The 11918-nt window shown below is 49.3% G+C and overlaps 1 protein-coding gene across 3 annotated transcripts in view; it reads right to left on the bottom strand.

Moving 5' to 3' along the window:
- SOAT1 (sterol O-acyltransferase 1) overlaps positions 1-10940 on the bottom strand; it is a 52068-nt gene extending 41128 nt beyond the window's left edge. Inside the window, exon 1 of one of the 3 annotated variants that reach the window (XM_040406619.1) lies at positions 10793-10940. In XM_040406619.1, the coding sequence (XP_040262553.1) occupies positions 10793-10801 (9 nt within the window). In that variant the 5' untranslated portion in view covers positions 10802-10940. Of the gene's footprint in view, positions 1-3906; positions 3932-10727 lie in introns of those variants that run through there. The other 2 variants (XM_040406620.1, XM_040406622.1) reach the window with 2 other exon arrangements.
- Between the last annotated feature and the right edge of the window lie 978 nt (positions 10941-11918).

The raw sequence follows: 11918 nt of genomic DNA on the forward strand, positions 1-11918 counted from the left end.
CTGTTGTCTTCCGTCTCCCCTGGTTACGGCCACCGCTCTTCTCAGGAATCGCGGTGGCCGCGCTTGCGCAGACGACTTCTTCTCTTCTCCCGGCCGGCCGCACGCAGTCCCGAAAGCGCACGCCGAGGCCGGGAGAAGACTTCAATCAAGATGGAGCCCGCCCCCTGCCGAGTGCCGAAACCAGGAAGTGGACAGCGCGCCGGGAGCAGGTAAGTATGAAACGGCGTGTTGAGAATACCCCTTTAAGACTACATTCACACGACCGTGTGCTTTCCGCAATTTGCGGACTGTACATGGCCAGCGCTACCATAGAAAATGCCCATTCTCGTCCGCAATTGCGGCCAAGAATAGGACATGCTCCATCTTTTTTGCGGGGCCGCGGAACGGAACTACGGATGCGAACAGCACACCGTGTACTGTCCTCATCTTTTGCAGCCCCATTGAAATGAATGGGTCCGCACCCATTCCACAAAATTGATACCGTCATCTGACTGTTCCATTTTTTGCAGATAGGATGTGGACCCATTCATTTCAATGGGTCTGCAAAAAATGTCCGCATCCGTTTGTCCGTTCCGTAGACCCCCAATATATAGAACATGTCCTATTCTTGTCCGTTTTGCAGACAAGGATAGGCATTGTTACAATGGATCCGCCAAAAAAAAAAAAAAACACAACATGCAACACGGACGTCATCCGTATTTTTTGCAGATCCGCATTTTGCAGACCGCAAAATACCTACATTCGTGTGCACGTAGCCTAGTCCTCACAGTCTGAATAATTTAGAGGTACGGTACTCTGGGGATTATCGTATGCTGCTAACCTGTGGAGGCAGCCCTTTTACATAGGACTTGCCCTCTTTTGCCCCCAGATGCAGCCGTCCCCGCTGCTGGCTATTCCATGAGGGATGTGGGATGGATACAGGGAACATGAAAAGGAGCGGCCACATCCGGTCAGGAACTGGGAAGAAGAGCCTACAGCGTGCGCCAGTGCAGCAGAGACAGCGGCATTGAGGAAGAGTAATTAGACTAAATGCCCGGGGAACCCCTTTAAGGACTCCACGATACAACTGTCCTATTATCCAGATCTGATAATGTGATATCTTTTCCGACCCAGCCATAAACGTTATTACAATGGGGGTCAATCTCATGCAGCCACAAAACAGGAGATGTCAAAATCCAACGTGTCTGAACCTCCTCTTCCATGACCTCTGCACTTAAGGGACAGCTGCTTAAAGGAAAACCCATCTTTTTTTTATTTATTTATTTTTATCACATATTAACAACCTATGTAAATTTTTTATTTTTTTACTTTTGAAAAAAAAAATTAAAAATAAAAAGTGGCTGTTTTTCAGGATATACATTTTTGAAGTCGCTCTTGTGTATTCTGCTTCCTGTCCCTTTAACTTCCTTCTTTGCTTGGACTTTGAACACAGCAGAAAGTCTCTGTAACTTTCTCAGTCAGATCATGCACTCTGACCAGAGGGAAGGGAAAAAGTGACTCATTTAGATCATCACACATTAGACTGACATGATCAATGCTCTTCTGTTGACACTTATCTAGGCCTATAAGGCTACATGCACACGACTGTGCAGTTTTTTTGCGCTCCGCAAAAACCGGAAGCCACCGTGTGCCTTCCACAATTTGCGGAACGTAAGGGCGGCCCATTGTAGACATGCCCATTCTTGCCCGCAAAACGGACAATAATAGCACATGCTATATTTTTCTTTGCGGGGCCACGGAACGGTGCAACGTATGCGGACAGCGCACTGAGTGCTGTCCGCATCTTTTGCGGCCCCATTGAAGTGAATGGGTCCGCACCCGAGCCGCAAAAACTGTGACTCGGATGCGGACCCGAAAAACAGTTGTGTGCATGAGGCCTAATGAGAACAATATAGCGGTCATACTGTAATCCCAATTTTACTAATCTAATATTTTACTAGCAGATAACCAAGAATGGATTCCCTCTCTCTACGGGAGCTTTATCTCTACAGTAGCGCGAAAAATGAAAAAAAAAAAAACAGCCAAAAATTCTAGACAGATATTTCTAAAAATTATTGGGGGGGAGGGGGGGGGGGGGGCTTTGTACGCTGATCTTGATGTCCCTGACCTCATTACGTCATAAATTAGGCGCACCCTTTGGCAGTCTGTGCACCTAAACAGAAATCTATGCAAGCTTGGAGCTGCCATAGATTTCGGGCTCCACTTGCACCAGAAAACTGGTATGGCTACTTTCACACCAGCATTTTTTGCGGATCTGTCATAGATCTGCAAAAACGCTTCCGTTAAAAATATTACAACTGCATGCATCAGTCATGAACGGATCTGGTTGTATTAGGTCTTCTATAGCCATGACGGATCCGTTCAGATAAAGCAACCGTCTGCATCCGTTCAGAACGGATCCGTTTGTATTATCTTTAACATAGCCAAGACCGAACCGTCTTGAACACAATTGAAAGTCAATGAGGACGGATCAGTTTTCTATTGTGCCAGATTGTGTCATAGAAAACGGATCCGTCCTCATGGACTTACATTGTGTGTCAGAATGGATCCGTTTGGCTCCGCTTCGTCAGGCAGCGTTTTGGTGTCCGCCTCCAGAGCGGAATGGAGACTGATCGGAGCCAAACTGATGCATTCTGAGCGGATCCTTTTCCATTCAGAATGCATTAGGGCAAAACTGATCCGTTTTGGACCGCTTATGAGAGCCCTGAACGGATCTCAAACGGAAAGCCAAAACGCCAGTGTGAAAGCAGCCTAAAAATTAACATAACTTTGTTCCAGCTGCTGGTCACCCTCCATTTTGGAAGAAAAAAAAAAGTCGTATTTAAAAAGTCAAATACACAACAACTTGTGACTTTTTAAAGCTACTTTTCTGGTGCAAGGGAGATGCTAGATCTCCCCTATCAAGTCTAAGGCTATTTTCTCACTGACGTTTTGGCTTTCTGTTTGTGAGATCCGTTCAGGGCTCTCACAAGCGGTCCAAAACGGATCAGTTTTGCCCTAATGCATTCTGGATGGAAAAGGATCAGCTCAGAAAACATCAGTTTGCCTCCGATCAGTCACCATTCCGCTCTGGAGGGAGAATGCAGAGTTTTGCTGTCCGCTTGACAAAACTGAGCCACAATGTAAGTCAATGGGGACGGATCCGTTTTCTAAGACACAATAGAAAACTGATCTGTCTCCCATTGACTTTCAATGGTGTCTAAGACGGATCCGTCTTGGCATTGTTACAGATAATACAAACTGTTCCGTTCATGACGGTTGTATTATCTGAACAGCTCCGTCTGTGCAGATTCATGACGGATCCGCCCAAAACAATAAATAAAAAAAATACTCTTTCTGATGGAAGTGTCCCTTTAAGGGTCCATTCACACGTCCATATGTGTTCTGCAATCTTGCTGAACAGGTGCGGACCTATTAATTTCAACAGGGCCGCAAAAGATGCGGACAGCAGACCGTGTGCTGTCCGCATCCGTAGTTCCACCCCGCGGCCCTGCAAAAAATATAGAGCATGTCCTATTCTCATCCACAGCCACGGCATTTCTATCACAGGGCCAGGTCCGCAAAATGCAGAGCGCACATTGCCAGTGTCCATGTTTTGCGGACATGTGAATGGACCCTTAACCCACCATAAAATAAAAATAAAAAAAATCTGGGGATTTGGCCATCTTTGATCTTCTGGCAAATGTGGGGGGGAAATAAGGACATAATTCTTGTCACATTATCATATGACCCCCGTGGTGCCAATCAAAAAATACCTGCAAAAATGCAGAAAACGGTCGTATGTGAAGGTGCCTATAGTGTCATGTAACTAACAGCAGCGGGCGGGCGTCGCACAAGGAGGAGATGTAAGAGCTCACTATCCCCGGCTGATAACCGCCATGTGTAAGAGATAAGGAAGACTGTCACCTTATGCTTCTGGATCAATCCCGCGCTGACATCACTATCTGGACGGAGGAGGAGGTTACATCACAATCACAGCGCGGGATACCATATCTGTCAGCGCCAACGACAAGGATCCGATGAGGACATTGTCGACAGCCCAGTAAAACGGGTTTATCTCGAGGACGAGCTATCGCTTCATCGCTTCCCAAGGTTTACAACAAATCATAAACACCCAGCGGATAAAAAGTGGTGTGACTGGTGGAGGACCTATCCTCCATCTTTCACTTATCCACCAGAGAGGTCATCGGTATCAGATTGGCGGGGGTCCGACCAGCTGTTTGAGAAGGCGCGTTCATCAGTCACATGGCCTAGGAGCAGCTCAGCCCCCCTGAAGTGAACGGAGCCGAGCCGTTATACCAAGCACAGCCGCTGTACTACGGAGGATAGGTCAGTCATTAAAAAAATACCAGAAAACCCCTTCCAAAAATACAGCAGTGCAACGGTCTGCAGGCTGCGTGCGGCATTGAAGGTCAGCTCCATTCATTTCAATATAGCAGAGCTACAATATTCTAGTCCAACCCAAGGGTGGCGCTGTTTCTGGAACAAAGCAGCCATGTTTAGCGGACCACTATTTTAACCCTGTAAGGCACCAATATAAAAAAGAACCTGGCACGTCTGTTCTAGTAGCTACATGCATTTCCAAGTGCTTACAATCCTGGAGCATCTGTTCAGGTGACACAAGGCTGTGCCATTCCTCTATTATTCCTGCTAGAAGTTATGAACAAACTGCCAACAGTCCAATTGGGTGTTAGCCAGCTGTGGGCGCGTTCCTGAACAGTGATACTGGCAGCACTGATTGGATAGTGGTAGACGGTGCAGGGACATACCCTCGACAGGTAACACTCATCTGGACCTTTACTGCAGGCAACTGATTCATAAAGTTCAAGAAAGAATAATAGAGGAACGGCACATCATAAGAATAGATATTACATAGGGAATGCAAGTAGTTACTAAATTCTCATTCACACGACCGTATTGCCAGATCCGCCTTCATTCCGCAATTTTGTGGAATGGGTGCGGAACGGGGCCGCAAAAGATGTGGACAGGACACTGTGTGCGGTTCGCAGCTGTAGTTCCGTTCCGCAGCCCTGCAAAAAAAAGATAAAGCATGTCCTATTCTTGTCTGCAATCATAGACAAGAACAGGCATTTCTATTGCAGGGCTTGCTGTGTGTGTTAAGCAAAACGCCGAACGCACGCGGCCGGTTCTTCTGTTTAGCAGATCCTCTATTTGCCGACTGCAAAACAGTCGTGTGAATGACACGTCAGGGGAGGGGACTGCTCCTTTTTAAAAGATGGAAGCCCATCCAATTCGGTTTGGTGGCTATAGTTACTGCCATCACATCTGCAGCCGGCTGTTCTGGCAGCTTTAGTCCGCCAGATTCCTGGCATATTTGCCGGGTAGCGGCTGGATCTCTGCCTGACACCATTATAGTGAAAGGGATTCGGCGGGCAGGCGGCAGTATCCGGCAGAGAAGAGGACAGGTTGACCTATGATAGACTAGCACTTTTCATATGAACTATAAAGGGAATTTTATAATGGGCAGAGGTGTAGTCCTCGACCGGGACAACCCACCACAATTAGCCAGAACCCTGCAAGCAGTCCTAGCAAGTCAATTAGGGGATTCCCAATGTGGACACCTACTGTAAGGTGAATGTTGTAGGTTTATTTTATTTTTTTTTATTTTTTTTTATGGGAAAAACAATAAAAATAAACTAATGAGAGGAGGAGGGCATGTATAATAATAATAATAATAATAAATAAATTCTCTGTATAATAACCCGTCTGCACAGGAGACATGTGATCCAAGGAGGAAGCGCGAACAATGTGGCAGAAGCCTCCAGCCTGGCGGAGGGGGGGGGGGGGGGGCACACGAATCAGGAACTGGGTAACGGCATTTATGTGTCACATCCTGAGCAACGACGTGTGGGAGATTACCGTACGTTTATCTGCAATTTGGTCCCAGAGGAAACTGCACAGGGGAGGGCAGAGGTCGACCATACAAGCGGGCTGTCACTGAACGGGTTCCACTCATCCAGATCGCACGGCCATCCTTCATTTTCTTTCCATTCTCATAATTATCTTAAAAATACATTTAAAGGGGGAAGATTGTCTGTTCCTCTGGAGCGGTCAAGCTAATCCATTTATTACACAGACGGCACATCAACCCTTCGTGTCAACAGGGGAAAGCCAGGAAGACTTGACCACCCCTGTAACATCATATCTAAAAGGGGGAAAGCCACAGCACAATAAACCATTGCCAATCCCACACACAGTAAACACGTGTAGTATGTGAAAATCCATGTGGAAGTTATCTGCTAGATAGGAATGGGTTAAAATCACTTCATATATTGCGGATGTGCCACCAGTCCACTGGAACGGCAGCTGTAGAGATGAGAGAATCAATTTGTCTAATCAGCAGGGCCTCAACTGGGGGGTGGTTCCTGCGGGGAAGAAGCTCCCATTCACAGGATCAGACATATAGCCCGGCCCTGACCGTTTCCTGCCTGCGCCGATTGGCAGAGCAAGAGCAGAGGCTCGGCTTCAGAGCAGAATATGCCATCATTACGGCTACGTGGCGATTCTGGGCGCGATACGTGTTGCGTGTCCTAGTATCTATCACAATGTAGCAGGTCGTCCTGCCAATCTTGCAAGAGGTGAGTGCTTCATCACCTGCAGGGACTGGACACTAATAAGTAGGGAGCATTTTGAAACCAAATTAGGATCATTTTCCAAACGAGCTGTCAAAAATGTAAGGTGGAATCTGATTGGTTGCTATGGGCACCTAAGCCAGTTCTACTGTACGCCAGTTTGATAAGTGACTACAAATGTGTTTAAAGGGAACCTGTCATCGGGATTTTGTGTATAGAGCTGGGGACATGGGCTGCTAGATGGCCGCTAGCACATCCGCAATACCCAGTCCCCATAGCTCTGTGTGCTTTTATTGTGTAAAAAAAAAAAAAACACTATTTGATACATATGCAAATTAACCTGAGATGAGTCCTGTCCCTGACTCATCTCACATACAGGACTCATCTCAGGTTAATTTGCATATGTGTCAAATTATTGTGTAAAAAATAAAAAATAAATTTGATACATATGCAAATGAACCTGAGATGAGTCCTGTACGTGAGATGAGTCAGGGACAGGATTCATCTCAGGTTAATTTGCATATGTATCAAATAGTGTTTTTTTTTTTTTTACACAATAAAAGCACACAGAGCTATGGGGACTGGGTATTGCGGATGTGCTAGCGGCCATCTAGTAACCCATGTCCTCAGCTCTATACACAAAATCCCGGTGACAGGTTCCCTTTAAAGTCGTCCATGTTAAAAATAATAAATAAATTATACAGCCAAGAACTAAGCAGTTCTGACTTTTCTCAAAGTGCACCTACCGATTCAGAAAACTTGTAATATGTCGGAAGTTACGATCCCTTAGGGTCTGGGTACCCACCACCCATGGCTCAAAAGCCCGGGAACCTGCATGTACTGTTCAGTCCTAGGCCTCGCGCACACAACCGTATCCTTACTATAGTCCGCAAACCATGGATCCACAAAATACGGACACCTACTGCGTGCAATGCGTATTTTTATCAGTCCCATGGCTAGGAATGAATATCCTTATCCGCAATACAGACAAGTATAGGACATGTTCCATCCAGTCGCGGAATGGACGTCCATGTGCTGACCGTAATTTTACTTTTGCAGATCCATAGAACTGAATGGGTGCAATCTGCAAGAGACATGGATCAGGCACTGATGCAAGATACAGTTGTGTGAATGAGTCCCAAGGGGGATATTTATTAAAGGGGATATCCCATGATTGATCGAACAATAAAAAATAAAGTGAAAATCAGAGATCATACAGGACATGACAACCTCTAACATAGCTAGAACCTGCCCTGTACTACTGCTCTCTCCCTATCATAGCTGGGGGGGTCCTTTCTGCTGCAGCTCTCTCCCTATCATAGCTGGGGGGGTCCTTTCTGCTGCAGCTGTCTCCCTATCATAGCTGGGGGGGTCCTTTCTGCTGCAGCTCTCTCCCTATCATAGCTGGGGGGGTCCTTTCTGCTGCAGCTCTCTCCCTATCATAGCTGGGGGGGGTCCTTTCTGCTGCAGCTCTCTCCCCCCATCATAGCTGGGGGGGTCCTTTCTGCTGCAGCTCTCTCCCCCCATCATAGCTGGGGGGGTCCTTTCTGCTGCAGCTCTCTCCCCCCATCATAGCTGGGGGGGTCCTTTCTGCTGCAGCTCTCTCCCCCCATCATAGCTGGGGGGGTCCTTTCTGCTGCAGCTCTCTCCCCCCATCATAGCTGGGGGGGTCCTTTCTGCTGCAGCTCTCTCCCCCCATCATAGCTGGGGGGGTCCTTTCTGCTGCAGCTCTCTCCCCCCATCATAGCTGGGGGGGTCCTTTCTGCTGCAGCTCTCTCCCCCCATCATAGCTGGGGGGGTCCTTTCTGCTGCAGCTCTCTCCCCCCATCATAGCTGGGGGGGTCCTTTCTGCTGCAGCTCTCTCCCCCCATCATAGCTGGGGGGGTCCTTTCTGCTGCAGCTCTCTCCCCCCATCATAGCTGGGGGGGTCCTTTCTGCTGCAGCTCTCTCCCCCCATCATAGCTGGGGGGGTCCTTTCTGCTGCAGCTCTCTCCCCCCATCATAGCTGGGGGGGTCCTTTCTGCTGCAGCTCTCTCCCCCCATCATAGCTGGGGGGGTCCTTTCTGCTGCAGCTCTCTCCCCCCATCATAGCTGGGGGGGTCCTTTCTGCTGCAGCTCTCTCCCCCCATCATAGCTGGGGGGGTCCTTTCTGCTGCAGCTCTCTCCCCCCATCATAGCTGGGGGGGGTCCTTTCTGCTGCAGCTCTCTCCCCCCATCATAGCTGGGGGGGGTCCTTTCTGCTGCAGCTCTCTCCCCATCAAAGCTGGGGGGGGTCCTTTCTGCTGAAGGCTCTCTGAAACTATCGCAGCTTTTAACAGATATGGCTGATGGCAGTTGAAAGATGGAACTGAGCATGTGTGACCACCTTGTGTGCCTAGTATTAAAGAGGACCTTTCATTGGTTTCAGTACTATAAACTGGTATGCCTACCCGAGAGGTGAACGCCCCCACATGTTAATGCTTTTTTTTCCCCCCTTCAAAAATGCCGCCCCCCTTCCCCCACCATTTTTGGTGCCAGTACAGGGAGGAGGAGACGCCAGCGTTTTTAAGGGGGGAAATCTTCTTCTCCCTGCCCGTGATGCCAATCACATCGGAGAGCGTCACAACCAGGGAGAAGGCAAACTGTTTTTTTCTCCCTGGTTGTGACGCACTCCAATGAGATTGGCATCACAGGCAGGAAGAAGATGCCCCCCTTAAAAACGCTGGCGTCTACTCCTCCCTGTACTGGCACCAAAAATAGAAGGGAGGTGCCAGGGGGGTTTGGGGGGCACAGCATCCCCACAGAGCAGCATTTTTGGGAAAAAACAAAACCATTTACATGTGGGGGCGTTCACCTATCGGGTAGGCATAGGCTACTTTCACACTAGCGTTCGGGGCTCCGCTTGTGAGCTCCGTTTGAAGGCTCTCACAAGCGGCCCCGAACGCATCCGTCCAGCCCTAATGCATTCTCAGTGGACGCAGATCCGCTCAGAATGCATCAGTCTGGCGGCGTTCAGCCTCCGCTCAGCAAGCGGACACCTGAACGCTGCTTGCAGCGTTCGGGTGTCCGCCTGGCCGTGCGGAGGCAAACGGATCCGTCCAGACTTACAATGTAAGTCAATGGGGACGGATCCGTTTGAAGATGACACAATATGGCTCAATCTTCAAACGGATCCGTCCCCCATTGACTTTCAATGTAAAGTCTGGACGGATCCGTCTGAACGGATACAAACGTCTGCATTATAGGAGCGGATCCGTCTGAGCAGACACCAGACGGACCCGCTCTGAACGCAAGTGTGAAAGTAGCCATACCAGTTACCCAATGAAAGGTCCTCTTTGAAGGGGTTGTCTCATCTGAAACAATGGGGGGGGGGGGCATATCGCTAGGATGATACTGCTGGGACCCGCACCTATATCGAGAACTGAGTGGTGGTTGGAGGACTCCGGTCCGGCCACCCCCAAGCGCTCACCCCATAGAAGTGAATGGGAGCGCACCGCGCATGACTGGCGATCGCTCCCATTCACTTCTATGGTCCCGACAGAAATGGACGAGGCAGTGCTCTGATATTTTTCGGCGACCCCATAGAAACGAATGGAGGGTGGCTGTGCATGCGCAGTGCGCCCTCCACCACTTTCAGGAGATAGGGGAGGACCGGCACCTACCAGAAAATGGGGGCATATCCTAGCGATCTACCCCCGTTGTCTGAGATGAGACAACCCCTTTAACTCTCTCTCTCTACATGATGAATGCCATTTGCTGGCGCAAGACAACCCCTTTAAGAAGGGTTTATAGCTCTTACGTGACCGCCATTGGTTTACCCTCCCAGATTATCACCTGCTGGGGGCTGGCGAAACAAAAAAAAAAAAAAAAAAAGTGATCAGACAAAAAGACACTGGAGATCTAGCCCGAACTTGACGGCGCCGATGTGGCGAGTACTCGGCTCATACAACCAATAACCAGTCCATGGCGACGAAACCATCAGCTCCAACCCAGACCGAGACAGATCCACATAGGATGAGCTGAAACAAACCTAGTCAATGACCAGTCACTAAAACCCTGGAGAAGGAAGCCCCTGCCATGTGCTGCCCACAACAATGGCTGCTGGAGTAGAACACAGTACACACAGCGCCCACTCATTCATTCATAAAAACGCACCAACACAAGGCAGCGGCTGCTCACACATGACACACGCCCCGCACACGCGTTACTTGGAGGGGTACCTGGCTCATTGACGCCGCCTTATCCAGAGAGAGAGAAGCGGGGAGGGAGGATTCTGCCGGTCCGCCGGTTGCCACCAGTTGAGACGAGCTCTCCGCTCACTTGTGATCCATCTCTTCCTGCTCCTCTCTATTAAAGCAGCAGTGGTGAGTCAGTCAGAGCGGCGCTCTGCACACCGGGTACCCGCTCTATGGTAAAAGCTGGGGAATGGGAGTTGTGAGAAGCAGCGCAGGTTGGGCTATTGCGCAGGTGCGGTCTACTGTGTCGGGCGTGTGCGCATGCGCAGTCACCTCATTTGCCCTCTTCTTTAGTATAATGGTAGTAGTTGGGAGGGTTATAGTAGTATAGAGACAAGAAACGTGATCATATAACAGAGGGGTCGCGATGGAAACAAGGAGCAGTGACGTAAAATAAAAAGGATTTCTAAAGAAATAAAGTTTCAGCACCTTTGATGACGTCATGTCGTGAAAGGAGCCCTGTAGTGATGTACAAATATGCATCTCTGAAAGGGACTGTAACTCATTTTCATCCAAATGCCCCTCGTTATTACTTCTGAGATGACCCTCTAATTGAAACTTATAAAAAGTCAGCCCCGTCCAGGTCACAGGGGGAACACAATGGCCCCCATACACATAGTGATGGCTAACCTCCGGCATTCTAGCTGTGGTAAAACTACAACTCCCAGCATGCTCCATTCATTTCTATGAAGTTTTGAGAACAGCCAAGCTAGGGTACATCTTGGCAGCCGTAGTTTTACAACAGCTTGAGTGCCGGAGGTTAGCCTTCATCACAGCTTAGGCTAGTTTCACACTTGCGGCAGGACGGATCCGACATGCTGTTTAGCATGTCGGATCCGTCCTGTGGCTGTTCGCCGTGCCCCCGCTCCGTCCCCATTGACTATAATGGGGATGGGGGCGGAGCTCCGGCGCAGCACGGCGGTGCACGGAGAAAGCCGCCGGACTAAAAAACCTGACATGCAGTAATTTTAGTCCGGCAGCCTTAAGCCGTGCACCGCCGTGCTGCGCCGGAGCTCCGCCCCCATCCCCATTATAGTCAATGGGGACGGAGCGGGGGCACGGCGAAACAGCCGCAGGACGGATCCGACATGGTGAACAGCCTGTCGGATCC

The sequence above is a fragment of the Bufo bufo genome, chromosome 9, assembly GCF_905171765.1.
Source record: "Bufo bufo chromosome 9, aBufBuf1.1, whole genome shotgun sequence".
Taxonomy (NCBI): Eukaryota; Metazoa; Chordata; class Amphibia; order Anura; family Bufonidae; genus Bufo; species Bufo bufo.